Here is a 16,245-nt window from a genome sequence, read left to right as displayed (position 1 = left end):
AAACAGGGTATGCATTGGCCGAGTAGTTCACCGTGGCGATGGGAGGTGTTGATCGTGTCTCTGACTCGATATTTAGCTGGACGGGAGGCGGGGACGAGCCGTCCCAGAATGCAATCTAGCGATGCATGATGCCGTATCCTTGTCCAGAGCCGGTGAAGCAGTGGCAAGCGGTAGTTGATCTCTCAGTGCTTCACATAGGTAAGCTGCCAGTCGGGCTCAGTGGATGGCTGGCCGGTTGATGGGTGATGTGAGCGATGGCAACTTGAAATGGGGTGACACGAGCATCTCTTGTCAAAAGGCACGTCCTCAGTCATCAGAGCGGGGTTAATGGGACTCAAGATAGTAAGGCTAAGGACACTTGTAGACTAATGTAGGAGGTCATGGTGGACAAATCAGACTCCTTCAATACTAATCAGCTGCGAAACACGCTAAAGCAATGGAGGATTGGCAGTTTCTCAACCTGGCCGATTATCCGGAAATCACATGACGGGGACGGGATCGTCTTCTCTTCCCGGAATGAACTCGTCCCCTCCACACGTTCGCAACATTCGGACAGGCTTATCCTACGGGATCAAGGTTGTCCCAGATGGCCTCGCCTGAGCTCAGCACTGTACATCCCCGCGTCATTTGCATGGATGTTTTTGAAAGGAGGGGAGAAATCAGCTGTCCTCAAAGTGTTAATGAAAGTGGTCAGAAGCGCCTCCCGACCAAAGCATTCTCACACTAACTTCGCTCTCGGTGCAATGCCAAAGCTTGAGGGGAACGGGACATACCAATCGCCATAATAGTCTGTTGCCCAGTAGACGATAGCATGTTTAGGCCGATCTCTGATTTCGCAGAAACACTGCCAGTTGACAAGTGAGATCGAATTGGTGGACTACATCAATTATAGGACAATGGGGCAGCACAATGAATGTCATGGATACATGAGACCCTGGGATTCTACTGTCAATGAACTTGGCGAGATTTGATGCAGATACCATAGGATCATGATGATATAGCCGGTCGGTCGGATCGCATTTTGACATATTGGAAAGATATGAAGGCAGGCTATTCAATCCTCGATCACATTCTGATCCATGTTTGCTCAACAGCGACGGCGAATGCGAAATGGCACCGATGACCCTGGCTTCCGGACCCCAAATCCAAATCGACTGGACTGGAAGCACAGGGCTGACGCTGGCGTCAGAAGCTCGACATCAAACATTGTAACCATCATGGCACTGGTGAGTAACATAGTCCGTTTGGCTAACAGTCGGCCTGGGCAGGCATGCTGTCCTCCTATGGACACGATGTCTAGTTAGTGGAGATCATGCTTTACCGATGTCTCACGCACGTCGATGTTGTAGGGATGCTCAACTGACATACCTCCATAAGGAATCCAGATACCTTCCAGCCCTTGCACGGTAAACTCTTCTCTGGATGTGTCTGAATCTGTTTGTTGTCGCTCTTTGGCAGATTTCGAGAGAGGTAGAGAGGGCTTTAAAGGTCCGCTACGTGGGTCGGCCGAATCAATGAGAAATCGCCGTGCCCAGAATGTATCCAGTGGATACTGACCGTCTTTGGTGTTCCAAACCTCCTCATCAGTATGCGCCAGCGCAGTGTTGATGATAATCAGCTTGTTGGACGGGATGGTCTCGTCCCCCAGTGATAAAGATTGATGAGGGGAGCACCGGGGAATGTGGATCTGAACTCCGAATCGCAGAGTTTCCGCGTACATGGAGAGTAACAGCGGCTGCTTGCTAATCTTGTCCATGTCAAGCTGCAACGATCCTGTCCCTGGCTTGATGCAAGGACGCAAAGCGGAACGAAGTTCATCCACAAGAGAACTGTCACTATACATGTGGGTGCAAAGAGTCATGGTGGACGGAACAACATTTGTGATGGAGCTGAGCCAGCAGCGAGAAATTCATTTGTCAGCATGGAATTTACATAGGCTTGGTTGGAAACCATCGCACTTACGCCCAGATAAAGCCCAGATCGGTAGAAGCTACCGATTGAGGGTCTTGCCTGTCGATCTTCAACAGCATCTTATTTCGTTCGCGCATCATAGCCGAGCCCCAATGAGGATCGGCGTCTCCCTGGTTGGAATTAGTCTGCTTTGTTGTTTCTGTAGTAAGTTCAGTGGCCTGTCGGTGCCACTTCATGATTGCGCGAAGCAATTCATCCCGCAGCCGATACGCACCCGGGATCATCCAGGCCGGCAGGCGCTTGGCTAAAGCCATAATGTGTTTGTCATACTGCCACAACTTTCGATTGAAGTCCGGGTTCGCTGCTAATAGGAGCGGACCATAGAGAGTCTCCAACATAGCCGTTCCCAGATGGTCCTCGAAGAACTGCGTGAAGTCCTCCTTATAAGTCCAGGAATGCGATATCGGAACTGCCTTGTCCAGTGAGGCATACAGAGCTGCATCAAAACGCTCTGTCGTCGGACCAAGTCCGCTTCCAAGAAGTCCTTGGATGAGGTTCTCATGGGTGTGATAACTCACGCGGCAATTGGGCGGTGTTTTACTCCCGGCTATGGGCCGTTGCCGCGAGCCCGAAGTATCCGAAACATAGACATCCACGGCCTTCTGCTTCATCCCGAAGCAGTATTTGAGCACAACGCCATAAGCCCTGGTGACCGTGAGCCCTGGGTTGCTGAAGACGGCCAGGATGTTTTTCTGCCCTTGTACTAGGTAAATTTCATCTTCTAGCAGATTTACACGGAGTGGCCACTGGCCCTGGCAGAAGCAACTGCCCGATGTTCAGCGTGAGGCCCAGAAGAGATGTGGGAAGTAGCTTACGAGGCTTGCCTGAAGAAATTTGGTCCATCAAACACGAATGAAAATGTGCTTTTAACGACAGGTATTATGTGAGGCATTGTGTGCGGACCAGCGGAAGGATTTTTACCCACAATGCAGGCACGAAGGATAGAGAAGGTTAACGCAATTGCGGCTACAACACCAGGAATAATAACCGCCAACATGATGCTTATGCTAGGAGAGTCGGTCTTGCTATTCTTTAGCTGGCTACAGGAGCTATTTAGCCAATCCGTTTCCGTCCTGCTAGTAAGGGTAAAGGGCCCTCTCTCTCTCGGATTTGAGGACGACTCAGCCGCAAGGCAGAAGGAAGGTAGGGTGCTTCATGCATGCATGATAACAGCTCATATCTAGGGCTGCAGGGGTCCATGGGGCTGTGGGCTTTAGTTTCTCTTTCATCACCAAACGGGCTGGTCACTAATAAACCCTGGTCCTCCCTGCAGAAATCACCCCCACCATCAATCAAGGCTTGGTCACTTTGGTGCTTACTCTGCATAATGGGCCAGAAGGAACAATCAGGATAAAGGCGCGTACTTTCTACTCACCCCAAGATTCATAAAGGCCGACATCGTCTATCGAGCTGCTTTTCGCGACCGTCGGACAACTGGCTTCCATTGCCTGAACTCACAATGGCCGAGCCCAGTCCTAGTCGAATGCATGCCCGAGTTTCAAAGCCAGTATTTCTAGTTGGTAAATCTGTATACAATATTTGACCCTCATCGGCTAATAGAAACCACAGGGTCTTCTGTGGACGTTCACATGGACCGCGTTCCTCTTCATCCTGTTCCGTATCGCTGTCCGATATGGTTCCTTCCGACGCCTCTATTTGGATGACTTTTTTGTTCTGCTTGCGTGGGTAATGATGTTGACTAGCGCCATCATCTGGCAGATTGAGGGGCAGGTGCTGTATGATGTATACGGGATGGATGCAGGGAAGCAGCCCTACACCCCTGATGTTATCCACAAGTTTGTCAACTTCCTTCGGTTCGTTGGTCCGCTCTCCATTATCTTTTACTCAAGTCTATGGTGCGTCAAGTTTTCCTTTCTGGCCTTCTTCTCCCGACTAGGGTCCAAGATCAAGAGCCATCGGATCTGGTGGAGTGTAGTTTTGTTTGTTACCGTGGCCCTCTGGATGGTCTCAGTGACGGATATAGACTTCAGGTGCAGTTTTGGGAGCCCTGAATTCTTGTTCAGTAAGTCTGAATGCCATACCCCCCGCTCTTTCTCTTCTGCAGCGCTAATCTCGAGTTATCTCACTACAGCCCAGTGTCCCAACCTTTACCACATACACTTTCAATACCGCGTATTATGGACTAACTGCGCCGGGGATGTGCTTACTGATCTACTGAGTGAGTGGCCTCGATGACAGTTTCTGTTCTGGGACTTTCTGACCAGCTCTTCGCTCCCGACTCCAGTCCTCTCAATCCCGGTTTTTCTCCTCTGGAACACGCGCATTACATTCAGAAAAAAGGTTATCTTACTGAGCGTCTTCTCCGTCACGGTCATTGTCATGGTCGTTTCCATCATCCGGATGGCCGTCAACCCCTCCCTCGATACTCCGTTCGATATCTCATGGTCATACGTATGGAGCTTTGTCGAGATGGGAACCGGTATGTTGGAGCACCCACACATTACCCCCGCCCCTGATCCTAACCTCTGAAACAGCAATCATTAGCTCATGCATGGGGTCCTTCCGTCAACTATTCGTCACATCCCAGAACCAACATCTCTTTCGCAAGGCTGCATCTCAGAAGCCCCAACACCCGCTCCTTAATAGCGTGCGGAACCTCTACACGCGCACGCAGTCGGGTCCGGGTGTCGAGGGCGACGTGGAGTCGCAGAAAGGAGCTGTCGGGGCAAACCTTGTCCCGCTTAATGCTGTCCATGTGCGCAGCGATTTCGATGTTGAGAGCGCGCCAGCTAGTTTGACTCCTTCTCGTGAGAGAGTATGGGATTGATTAATACACGCCTTCATACGTCCCCAGTAGTACGGGGTCTGTTTGGTCTGGAGCGATCATATTGGGCTTGGAATGTGTATGAAATCAACACGGGCATGATTGCTTCTGAGTCATACTGCCCAGAGTACTTTACTGGACCAAGCTGTCTGCCGTGAACTGCTGAGGTATCTTTGAAAGTAGTACTATGATAGATAGACGCTCAATTCTGATGAGGTGCTAGCACGACCTCGAATTCCTCCAGTATCTTCAATCTCAATCTTCCGTATCACCCGAATGACGGCCGCGCTTCCCCAGTCAGGATCTAACCAAGTGCTACAGTCCACCAGTAATACCCAGAACATAACTCTCCCCACACTCCACCCCAGTGCAACAACACGGTACTTCATACCTTCTAGCATATCACACATACCCCAGTACTCGCAGAGGGAATGAGGGACCCGCTCGTCTCGCTTCCACTGCTCATCGATTACCAGCATGGCTGGAGCGACTACACCGACGGTCAACGACAGGTGGCAAATTGCAGCACGGAAGACCGCACAGCTAAGAGGGCCGATCTTTGCTTTCCACATGGACCGGCAGACGATAGGGGGACGACGGAAGAAGCAAATATGTACATCCAGAAGCACCGTCGCGTGGTCGCATGTTGAGCGAAGCCTCCACTGAGCGGGGGTCTAATGCACACCGTGATATCAAACATTATAAGGGCAACTCCTCTGTAGGGCAAGTATTACAAGGCTACTGCAGGTCACTCGCCATCAGGAATGCAATTTGGCAGATGATGCAGAATTTCGGTTGGGAACCTCATTCACATTCCAATTAGTACCGTTACCTGCAGTGGCCCACGGCCAAAGGCATGGCGAAACCACCTATCAAGCATGACATTAAGCGCCTGACCAGCCATCTAATCAAACAATTTGTCAATGAAGCACAGCCAGTATCTATGCACAAGGCTTTCTGCTAGTAACGGCAAAAAGAACCGTGATATGCAGACTAGAGTAATAAACATTGAAATCTTCGGGAATTCTCTCACCCAGTGAATTGGACTTCCTCCGCTCCTATCCTAAAGATGGCATCCCGGCTTCTCTCTTCGCGAGGTTTCCCCGCTCGGCTTTCCCAGCTCCGGGCGCATGCTTCTGCCTCTCAAAGATCCATTGCTACAGCTCCCTCGACCACGGACAGTGTCACGCAACTACTCCAGAAGGTTCAAGCCACCACCAAGGTCTACTTGGACTTTGTAAAAGACCAAGGTCTTCCTGAGCCATCTTACCAGCACGGCGATGGCCTCCATCCCGCTATCGAACTTCCTCGACAGGTACAGGAGGCAAAGGAGGAAGCTATCGAGGCAACCTACGAGCTCCATCACCTTCTTCTTGGTCCCATGGGGCTTCTGTTCAGCAGCCCTGGAGAGGTCTGTTCATCTTTTCCGTCTGTTTAGCCGCTCTTACTGACGTTTCTGTGCACAGCAATTGCTGCTTCTAAGCCTGCAATATATCTACCGCTATCAGATCGCCCCCCATGTGCCCTTGGACGGCACCATCACCTTCGACGAGCTATCCAAGGCAACGAACCTAACCACCAAAGATCTCACCCGCTTCCTACGCGTAGCCATCAGCCGCCATGTCTTTCATGAGCCCGTGAAAGGGTCCATCGGGCATACCGCCGCATCCAAGCTTCTACTCAACAACCCCATGGTCGAAGCTTGGCTTCAGAACATCGCCCTAGAGTTCTGGCCTGCCTTCACACGCACTGTCGAGGCAACGGAGAAATGGCCCGGGTCGGAAGAACCCAACGAAACCGTGAGAAATTCCTCCCCTCCTTGTTGCACCCAGACTGTACTGAAACCGCAATCCCTCCTCCTGTAGGGTTACGCTCTCGCCCATGGCACGAGGTCGCATCCATTCGACGAAATCCGCAAAGATCCGCGCCGTCACCGACAATTCATCACTGCCATGCAGTTCTCCCACCTTCACCCGGCCTACCACCTCTCCCATCTTCTCAACAACTACAACTTTGATCGCAGCACCAGCGGCGCCACCACGATCGTCGACATCGGCGGCTCCAATGGCGAGGTCAGTATCGAGATCGCCGCTCGATATCCCAATGTTCACTGCATCGTTCAAGATCTCCCGGACACCATCGCTGGACTGACCGCGAAGGTCCCTTCCGCGCTCGCCGCGCGAGTGACGGGCATGGCGCACGACTTCCTGACCCCCCAGCCCGTTTATGGCGCGGATGTCTATCTTCTGCGGTGGATTTTGCACGACTGGTCAGATAAATACGCCATCCAGATTCTTCGGAATTTGACTCCGGCTTTGAAGAAAGGTGCTCGAGTGGTGGTCAATGATATATGTATCCCCGAGCCGGGTCGGTTGGGCCCCAAGGCGGAACGTGATCTCCGGTAAGAATCCCCTGTCTTCTCTCTCTTTATCTCTGTGGCAAGTACACTAACGCCAATGGTATCTCTGCAGCTACATGGACATCGCAATGAAGGCATTCAACAATGCGCGTGAACGAGACGTCAGGACATGGGAAGGTTTGTTCGCTGAGGCGGATGCCCGGTTCCGCGTTCTGGGCATTTCTGTGCCGCCGGGAGCGCAAATGGCCGTTATCGAAGCGGAATGGATAGGCGAATGTAGCACGGAGCATTTGTGATTATGGATGGACCATTATCCTAGTATATGGCTGTGGTGGTTGACTGTTGGTGACATATGGGGTGCTATTAAATGCTTGCAGACGTCACTATCTAATCATGTCTTTATATGTTTACTCAAATACCGACTCTTGACAAAAGCGAGAGTATACAATGTTGGGGATTACGATGGTGGCGGTCCCGTGACCCACTGGCACCAGTTCTTCTCCATGCCTCACACCTCACGCATCTCCTTCCATCACACAAGACGCTTGGCTTTCTAGGCAATACAGACTACTTGCCCAAACCTCGTTATGGGGACATTATTCTTACACCCGGTGACCCACCATGCGCACTTGGTCCGCATCCTTCATCCGCAGGACACCTGGTAATCCACATTCTGGGTGGTCACCATGGGCCCCCTCGCACGCGCTCGCTGAGGAGTTTCTCCGGGATTCGAAACCACTCCCGTGCGATGACTTCGCAGGAGATTAGGCATCACTGCGACAAACTCCACCTGTGAGAATTTCTTCCCGGGGCAGTTTTGAGGTCCATCCGACCACGATTATGGTGCGGATGGCAGCACGAGCAACTTACGAGGCATGATCATGAGTAGAATGCAGTTATCCAGCACCGTCCGAGGTGCGTCACGGTAGCCTACAGATTTATCCTCGACCGCACAATCATCTTCCGGGGTGGCAGGCAGCCCAGGGTTGGCTTTGTGGTGTTTGGCACTGCGGAAATGAAATGACTTGCGGAATCCCACATGGCGGCGATTACGTTCAATGACAGGGCACGCGCATCCTTTGCAACACTGGAAATCTCTGCAATCTGCGGCAAAATCCCAGACCCCCAGCATCTGGCGGGCTTTCTCGACACTCTCGTTCTTTATAAAGGATATAACGCCTTTCTTAAACGGAGTGGCCGGGACCTTTCGGTACCGAAGCCAGCCCTTCCAGCTAGCGGTCGAGATACATGGACCGTAGACGTTGAGAACCTCTAATTACATCACCAAGGTCTGCAAGCCCCGCCAGGTTTGCCCCGCTAATGCTCTGAAGAAGAAGAACGTACTATACATTTGACTGGGCTGGCATCGCTGGAACATATCGGGGATGACCGGGTGACATTCGCCCAGATGGACCCGTGGCGTCGGTGCAACTCGCCGCGATCGGCAACTATAGTTGTGCCAATTGATCGGCAGCCGGTCAAGCCAGGACCAGAAAAAGGGGTCAAATCTGGTACAGAGGACGTTTTGCGGGTCAATGTACAGACGCATCAAAGGGATGCCCATGCTCGACGCACGACGGTAATTCATCTCCGGCTTCACCATGTTTCATGCTAGGTAGCAGAGGGGAAACAGGCCCAGAAGCTCGATGATCATGATGTTTGCCAGTATGCAACGGACTGCGGGAAGAGCAAGGGTTCTGGGAGAGGAAGAAAATGAGGGACGAGAATATGTGAGCTGGACAAGAATTAAATTCGGGGGAATACAGCAGACAAACTTACTTACATCTTCGCCGACATGCCTCTTACAAGAGTTGTGTTAGGGTAAACATGACTCGCCATCCCACCCTGTCCTGGAAGTTCTTTGTCCTTTCCCGCATCGGTGATCACTGCTTGATGGTTTGGTGCTGACCGTCAGCACCAAAAAACAAGGGTCGATAAGCCCGGGCAATGCACTAGTCTTCGATCCTTGCGAACGCTTGTTCTTTTACTGGTGGGCTAGAAATACCCTGCCAAAGTAGTGCGGTCTGGGGGTCATTGTAGATCAGCGGTGATCCAAGTGTTTTCCCAGGGTTTGGCCCCCTTTTTGTTTGCTGCGGAGCCTCCCAGACTGGACACACCAACACTGCCAACATAACGCAGGCATCAAGGCACAGTCGAAAATTGAATCTCCCACCGTACCATGGGCTGATCCCAATGTGCATGGAGAGCAGCTGAGAGGTGGCTATATCAGTTGGTCCCTTCTCAGCATTGCTCAGCCCTGGTCTACGACAGCAGGCTCTAAAGACAAACACGATCGGCTCCTTGACCTACATTAGCCATGTTTAGCCATTCACAATTGGATGTCGTTACCTCCCAACCGCAAAACAGAACGATACTCAATGATAATGGACGTCATTTCTTGGTCTATCTTCCACTCCTTCTTCTGCTAACATGGCGATTTTGGACTTTCACGTTATGCCCTCGACTGTATCGCAACCGACTGGAGTACTTGCCGTACTGGATTCCATGTAAGCCGATTATTGACCCATTTCTTTCGGCTGAACCTCACGAAAGCTCATCCCACAAGTCTTAGGTATGTCGCAGGATGCAATCCCAGGGTCGAGCAACAGTGACCAACACCGGATTGATCTCCTTTTGTTGATTAGCGCATTCGATACCCTTTCTTCGCAATTCCAATAGCCTGTTTGCCCGAGCAAAGAAAGAGTTTGGGAACAGACTGTGTGCGCTGCGTATCGCCGGACAGGACATTGTGTTGGTTACAACAGCAGCTCAGATATCAGTGGTTGATAAGGAGTGTCACATCTATGCCTTTGAGCATTTTGTAGACCTCATGTACGATGAGATGGCCAAAGTCTCACGAGAGAGTAAGCCCATACTCTGGCGGACCCCAGCAGAGGGCTATGTCTCGATCTTTCCAAATCCCAAGCAAATGTCGTGTGCTCACACTGGCATCGCTCTTCTGCATAAACAGTTCTCGCAGCCAGATGCTCTCAGATGCTTTATGGCCAACTCGCTGGCCTCGATCAATCAGACACTACAATGGGGCTCTTTTTACAACACAAGCATGCTCCGCTCCGCCTCGGATGTAAAAGTCATTTCTCTTGACTTCCTATGCAGGGATGTCATCATGGATGCTCAAGTCATCTCCTTCTTTGGACCCCGGCTTCTCGAGCTGGAGCCTAACCTTCGCACCATCCTCAATGAATGGGACTTTGAGAGCTGGAGGGTTTCCTACAAGCTCCCCTCTGTGTTGGCCAAGCGGGCAACGCGACTCCGCGACTGGCTGGTCGATATACTCACAGACTACTACTCCGTGCCCGCGGAGCAGCGGCCAGGATCTGTCGCTTTTGTCAATGAACTTTACGATGACTGTAAGCATGCAGGACTGCCAGATCGAGACATTTCCGGGATCATGTTTACTATTCTTTGGGGGTATGTTCCTGTTCCTTCTGTTGCTCCCTGCACCGAACCTGCACTCACGTAGTCATGTTGCAGGCTCACCGCGAATCCTACCGTTCTTTCCTTCTGGATGATAGCCCATCTGGCGAGAAACTCTACTGTTATCACCCAGATCCGCGAAGAGATCGCCCCTCTTATGCAAGAGGTCAATTCCCATCCCGAGACTAGCGGAGCCTCCCTTTATGAGCTCACCAAGAATCCCCTCCTCACCCAATGTCCCATTCTCAATTCGGTGTTTTATGAGACGTTGCGCTACACAAGTACCGGCAGTAGCTTCCGCAAGACCACCCGAGATACAACCCTTGAGGGTCGTCACATTCCTCAAGGCACCATAGTTGCCATTCCCCAGCGGGTGCAGATGATGAGCGAAGAGGCCTTTGGCCCGGACCCGTCCTCATTCGACTACTACCGATTTCATCGGGACAAGTCGCTGCTTCGGAAGGTGGAGTTTCGCGGATTCGGAGGCGGCACCACTTTGTGCAGCGGCAGGATTGCGGGCCGACACCTGGTGCTGGCCTATGTAGCCATCTTGTTGTGGAGATATGATGTGGAGATCATCGGCCCCGATCAGCAGGTGTTGGGGGTTCGCGGGAAGCCTTTTCCCCGACTGGATAAAGGGAAGCCAAGTCTGGGTCCTGCGCAAAGGAGGAAGGGGGAGGACTTGATTCTGAAGGTCACGCAAAGGAATTGATAGACTTGTGGTTTCTATATTGTAAACTCTCCGGCCAGTGAATGAACCCCAGTTGGACCCGTGCGTAATAAAACAGTAACACTATCGTATAGTACCTGACAGCTCACGTGCCAAGGATCCGTGACTTACCACTTCACCTTATCTATAATCTTCCCGACAACGCTTCCGATAACCTCTCCCCAGTCTTTAGCGGCCCCGACAGCGCGACACCATCGGACAGTTTGTACTCTCTAGATACACTTGTCAAATTCAATCTCTGGCTGCCGCGGCACAATGCCGGGTGCTCCCGGTCTTTGGTTCTGCAGAAATCCCCTCTTTCCGCCCTCAAACAAGCCCATCTAAGGCGGCTCTACTTACCAACCAAAGTGGTGTCACTGGCACCAGACGGATCCACTGAGCATCCCCGACATGCAATCCTCGGTACCATGCCACGCCCGAAAGTACACCCAGCCAATCGCCTGCGAGCCTACGAGGCTTGTCTAGCCTGCAGGGCGACGAAGAAACGATGTAGCGGGACCTTCCCATGTTCCAAATGTGTCCGGCTTGGACGCGCCGATACTTGTGTTCCGAGCCCACGTTCCGCTCAACGGCCGACCGATAGCGCCCACCCCTTGGAAAATGGCAGCGTTGTCTCGGAACCTGAGAGTCAATCAACCACCACGCTCAGCACTAACCTCTTGGCCGATCGAGTAGATCATGATCAGCCTTCCGGTCCGAGTCATTCTACCGTCGAGCCCCGTCCGGTGTCCCCGGAAACGTTGCATAGAACACACCCGCGGATGTTGCGCAATCTACGCGGAGAACGAGGTAACCAAATCCAAGTGAGTTGAGCGAGACATCGCAGCTAATGACGCGCTACACAGTCTACGTGGGAAAGGCTGCGTCCTTGTCTTTCTTGCAGCTGGTCCGGGATACCGTGTCGCAGTACATTGGACCGTCGCAATTCTCGCATAATGTGAAAAGCGAAGATATGCTGGAGACGGAAACACCGCGTGATATTCCACCGGCTCCGGATGATACTCTTGATTCTTATGAGCTACTGGGATATTATCGCGCCTATAGCTCGGCCACGAGTGGATTCATCTACGTTTTGTCGGATGCAGAAGCAATGGATATTCTTGATGGTTTGATCAATCCTAGTGCCCGTCGAGATAAAACAAAGATGGCACTGGCAGACATGATTATTGCCATTGGGGCACAGTCTACCAAACGAGCTCCGTCGACCGAGCAAGCTGAGCGCTTTTTCTTTTCCCGCGCCCAACGCAGCGCTTTCGAGGGCATGTTGGAGAATCCAAGTCTAGAATTGGTCCGTTTGTTTCTGCTGATGTCCTTTTATATGCTTGGGGCTTGTCGTCGAAATACTGCCTTCATGTACTTGGGAGTGGCCGTCCGAGCTGCCGTGGCATTGGGTCTCCATCTTACCGAGCTAGTGGATGCCGTCCCCAGCCCTGAGCAGCATCAAAGGGCACAAGTATGGATGAGTGTTTACATTCTGGACCTCCTGGTTAGCTCTATTCTTGGTAGACCGGCTGCCACGGCCGCTCTACGTTCAGATGCGGAGCATAGTTTTGTTCGCTACACACAGCCAGAGGGCCATATGGCAATGGGCTTGCTTGCTTCCTACAAAGTTTCGGGGATTCTGGAAGAGGTTATCGCCCGCATGTATAGCAAGGAAGGGGCCTCGGCCGAGGTCGCAGAGTCGCTCCTAGCAAAGCTCAAGCAATGGAGCAATGGCCTACCAGGGCCGTTAGTGGAGCCACCAAATCTCGACTTTGAGGAACCTGCGGCCCGCAGGCAAATAATCGGCAATCTGCACATCGCATGCACCTACCACTTTGCGGTAATCATAGTGACGCGGCCATTTCTGATATCCGTATTGGGCGTTCGGCTAGCGCGATTGCACGGTGGCCCTGTAAACTGGTTATCGGGCGATTCATTGCACGAGGAACCAGCACATTCGAATATGGCGACCGCTTGCACCGACTCGGCCTTGTACATGATACAGACATGCTCCGAGGTGCATCGCTCTGGTTTACTGCTGGGTAATATGTGCATTCTGAAGGCTTTTGTGTTTGCTGCCGGCTTGGTTCTGGGGTTTTCGATGTTCTCTCGGAGAGAAGCAGACCCGCCACTAGACCAAGCCTACAAAGAGGCCTTGGAGATCCTACGTGTGCTCTCCGAGCAGTCCGCCCAAGCAGCACATTACTCGGAGATCCTCAGTTACCTTGGGAATGCCATTGCTGAACAGCGTCAACAACTTCTGCACCATTCTCAGCAGAACAAGAGCCGCTATGTCAGTAAGCTTTTCAGTCTGGACGATCGCAGACCTTCAACGGAGATCCGGGGTGGCCTAGAAACGCCTGCACGGGCTGATATCTCTGGCATTCCGCCCGATTCTAATATATCCGATTCATGGGTTGATCTTCAGCGCCCAAATTTCATGGACTCTCTGGATATTGGTGCAGCATTTACTGCTTTAGACGGCATGCAGTTGCCGGTATGGGATAGCTTTCCATTTATTGGTGAGCCGTTTCAACTGCAAGGTAGAGTTAACGAGGCAAATTGATGCTGGACAGCGATAACGGAAGGACCCGGTTGATGACGTTGTGTCTAGCCCGGCGAGGTTAGCGCAGAACGGTTGTCAGCGTGGCTCGAATCGAAAGTGTCGAACATCCTTTCTTCCTCTGATTCCGGATTTTGTAGGGCTCTCCGGAACGACACATTATTTAGCACCTTCATCCTTGTATCAACCTTATATCGGGTATCTAGCTGAAGCTCATTCGCGGCCTGAGCCGATCCCGTCGGATAATGGTGGAGCTCCCGAGGGGAGTCCCGAGCAGTCAGCACAGGGCGTATAATGCAAGGTCAAGATCGGGCTGTCTCACATGCAAGTAAGAGAGATCTGGTTGTGTGCTGTAGACAAGCAAACTGATGTGAGCAGAAGTAGGTGTATCGCCGTTAATGTAGTTTTCAGAATATTTACATGTTTGCCTGGCCTCCACAGAGCGACGGGTCAAGTGTGACGAGACCAGGCCCAACTGCGAGAGATGTTCCTCCACAGGTCGCAAGTGCGATGGCTACGGGTCCAGTCCGCGTTCCTTTGACCGTGCTCACCCACAGCTGCCGTTGCTTTCACTTACGCGCCTCAATCATGCAGCGACAGAACGTGAAGTCCGGTCGCTCCAATTCTTCTACGAGAAGACGGTTCCTTCCTTAGCAGGGTACTGTGGTTCGGAGTTTTGGGGCCGCCTCGTAATGCAGGTGAGCCAGCACGAAATACCGGTTTGGCATGCGCTGGTCGCATTGGGCGCGCTGCACGAGAATTTCGAAAAGATGCCCGGTTTCGGACTCGTCCGGGCCGGATATGACACTTTTGCCTTGCAGGAATATCTCAAGGCAATACGGGCCCTTTTAGGGCCAGCGGATTCGCTGCTTCCGGCTTCTAGTAACTACGCTGCTCCTCCAGGGGGGCTAACCGTGGACGTCTGCTTGATTTCATGCATTTTATTTGTTTGCTTCGAGGTCGGTGTCTTTGTGATTTCAGCAACCGCGGGATTATCGTTGATATTGGTCTAGATCTTGTCCAGTCACTATATTGCGGCACTCAGCCATATCCAAAGCGGGATGAATATCCTTGGAGAGGTGTCCTACGATCCGAGCACCGGGTCATATCATCACCCTGTTCTCAGGCCGTCGACGGTGTCAGCCCTTGAGATGGGGAACTTGCGGAGAATTTTCATCCGCCTCCGTAGCCAGGTTTGGGCTTTGGTGCGTATGGCCCGGATCGGTTGTGGTGGTATTGGGGATGCTGATATCAATAGACTCGTACCGGCATGGATCAGCCTTTGATGGATGCAGTGCCGTCGGAGGGTATCTTTCCGCTTGAAGTACCGGAGTGTTTTTCCTCCCTTGCAGAGGCGCGTGACTTGTTCGAATACTACAGCTATGTATTCCGACATGAATACGGCAAGATGGGTGGCATGGAAGCCACGTCACCTGAGCTTGGTGCAGCATTTATCCAGACCTGTATCTCGCTCTTTCAGAAGTGGTCCGGGGCTTTGGACCAGTTCGAGAAGATACGCGGTCCGTCTTTGACCACCAAGGAGCACATCGGCTTGAAGATCCTACAGATGCATCGGTGCAGACAAGCCGTGGCTTTTCAATATCACATGTCAGGAACGACAGACCTGAGTGGCTGGGACATGTATAACCCAATGTTCCAGGAGATCGTCTCCTTGGCAGCCTCTGTCGTCGAGCTTTCGGGTGAGGATGGCCCTCCGTCTACTCCGCAACCAAATCCATCAAGCCAGGGAAGGTATAAGCCTAGCTTCACTCTTGACATGGGGATAATCGACCCGCTTTATGATGTGGCCACGCTCTGTCGTGATCCGCTCATCCGTCGCAAGGCGGTGGATGTCTTGCGCTCGGCCACGCGTCAGGAAGGTATCTTCAATAGCTACGTGTGTGCGGTCGCTGCCGAGAGGGTCATTTCTCTAGAGGAGGGCGTAGCTTTAGATACCAGTATGGAGAGTCATGGGGGGTTCTCTGCATCGCCTATTCTTGGACATCGGCCCCGGTACATCAGCAGATGTTCCGAGGTACCTGACAACGCACGTCTGTTGTATGCATATCCAAAACTTGATGTTGTCCATGGGAGGGGGTTTTTGAAGGTTGAAAGGGGTGAGGGTATGGAGATGGATATTCCATTACCAGCCATGGCAGCAATGCTGGATGCGGAAAATTGATATGAATGTTCATATATATATCTTTCCGATCCATGTCGAACAATCTGAGTATACCGATTCTGTACTCCATCGCCCAATTCCCATCTTAGCTCGATAAATAGCCAAATTGCCTCGCCATATATTTAACTATAGTCCACCCATACCTCATTTACATACCTACAAGAAGTACGCACCATATCAAAACCAGAAGCAATCTCTTTTAGCACAACTGAATATAGCACATATATAGCCTGTA

General features: G+C 51.9%; 7 protein-coding genes across 7 annotated transcripts; 5 read left to right on the top strand and 2 right to left on the bottom strand.

The window, feature by feature from the left end:
• Positions 1-1,087: 1,087 nt before the first annotated feature.
• BO94DRAFT_515327 (cytochrome P450) lies at positions 1,088-3,043 on the bottom strand (the record flags this gene model as incomplete). The annotated part of the gene is made up of 4 exons (XM_025609918.1): positions 2,787-3,043; positions 1,963-2,736; positions 1,369-1,889; positions 1,088-1,281 (listed from the first exon to the last, which is right to left on the bottom strand). Exons 1-4 carry the CDS (start codon positions 2,966-2,968, stop codon positions 1,088-1,090), a joined length of 1,671 nt encoding a protein of 556 aa, XP_025467938.1. The 5' UTR covers positions 2,969-3,043.
• Positions 3,044-3,391: 348 nt separating this feature from the next.
• On the top strand, positions 3,392-4,997 carry BO94DRAFT_515324 (uncharacterized protein). The gene is made up of 5 exons (XM_025609917.1): positions 3,392-3,487; positions 3,541-3,994; positions 4,064-4,150; positions 4,217-4,411; positions 4,467-4,997. The coding sequence occupies exons 1-5, from the start codon at positions 3,431-3,433 to the stop codon at positions 4,757-4,759; spliced, it is 1,086 nt and encodes a 361-aa protein (XP_025467937.1). The 5' UTR covers positions 3,392-3,430; the 3' UTR covers positions 4,760-4,997.
• An 828-nt stretch (positions 4,998-5,825) lies between these two features.
• BO94DRAFT_594668 (S-adenosyl-L-methionine-dependent methyltransferase) lies at positions 5,826-7,461 on the top strand (the record flags this gene model as incomplete). Its single annotated transcript, XM_025616208.1, has 4 exons — positions 5,826-6,167; positions 6,223-6,555; positions 6,622-7,157; positions 7,228-7,461. The coding sequence occupies 4 exons, from the start codon at positions 5,826-5,828 to the stop codon at positions 7,409-7,411; spliced, it is 1,395 nt and encodes a 464-aa protein (XP_025467936.1). The 3' UTR covers positions 7,412-7,461.
• Positions 7,462-7,953: 492 nt separating this feature from the next.
• BO94DRAFT_584962 (uncharacterized protein) lies at positions 7,954-8,718 on the bottom strand (the record flags this gene model as incomplete). Its single annotated transcript, XM_025615666.1, has 2 exons — positions 7,954-8,387; positions 8,460-8,718. The coding sequence occupies 2 exons, from the start codon at positions 8,716-8,718 to the stop codon at positions 7,954-7,956; spliced, it is 693 nt and encodes a 230-aa protein (XP_025467935.1).
• Positions 8,719-9,545: 827 nt separating this feature from the next.
• On the top strand, positions 9,546-11,265 carry BO94DRAFT_584961 (cytochrome P450; the record flags this gene model as incomplete). Its single annotated transcript, XM_025615665.1, has 3 exons — positions 9,546-9,622; positions 9,795-10,547; positions 10,611-11,265. The coding sequence occupies 3 exons, from the start codon at positions 9,546-9,548 to the stop codon at positions 11,263-11,265; spliced, it is 1,485 nt and encodes a 494-aa protein (XP_025467934.1).
• A 686-nt stretch (positions 11,266-11,951) lies between these two features.
• BO94DRAFT_44254 (fungal specific transcription factor domain-containing protein) lies at positions 11,952-14,263 on the top strand. The gene is made up of 2 exons (XM_025607513.1): positions 11,952-14,156; positions 14,210-14,263. Exon 1 carries the CDS (start codon positions 12,113-12,115, stop codon positions 13,829-13,831), a length of 1,719 nt encoding a protein of 572 aa, XP_025467933.1. The 5' UTR covers positions 11,952-12,112; the 3' UTR covers positions 13,832-14,156; positions 14,210-14,263.
• BO94DRAFT_556022 (Zn(II)2Cys6 transcription factor domain-containing protein) lies at positions 14,151-16,010 on the top strand (the record flags this gene model as incomplete). The annotated part of the gene is made up of 4 exons (XM_025613836.1): positions 14,151-14,208; positions 14,270-14,787; positions 14,842-15,021; positions 15,087-16,010. The coding sequence occupies 4 exons, from the start codon at positions 14,151-14,153 to the stop codon at positions 16,008-16,010; spliced, it is 1,680 nt and encodes a 559-aa protein (XP_025467932.1).
• Positions 16,011-16,245: the final 235 nt, after the last annotated feature.

Source organism: Aspergillus sclerotioniger, assembly GCF_003184525.1.
Source record: "Aspergillus sclerotioniger CBS 115572 chromosome Unknown BO94scaffold_12, whole genome shotgun sequence".
Lineage (NCBI taxonomy): Eukaryota > Fungi > Ascomycota > Eurotiomycetes > Eurotiales > Aspergillaceae > Aspergillus > Aspergillus sclerotioniger.
This window is presented reverse-complemented; position numbering and strand designations above follow the sequence as displayed.

Bases quoted from the DNA above. Each gene is read 5' to 3' on its own strand.
- BO94DRAFT_515324 (XM_025609917.1), top strand. From the start codon at position 3,431: ATGGCCGAGCCCAGTCCTAGTCGAATGCATGCCCGAGTTTCAAAGCCA. The intron at 3,995-4,063 runs GTAAGTCTGAAT...ATCTCACTACAG, and splicing joins GAGCCCTGAATTCTTGTTCA to CCCAGTGTCCCAACCTTTAC. The intron at 4,412-4,466 runs GTATGTTGGAGC...CCTCTGAAACAG, and splicing joins CTTTGTCGAGATGGGAACCG to CAATCATTAGCTCATGCATG.
- BO94DRAFT_44254 (XM_025607513.1), top strand. From the start codon at position 12,113: ATGACGCGCTACACAGTCTACGTGGGAAAGGCTGCGTCCTTGTCTTTC.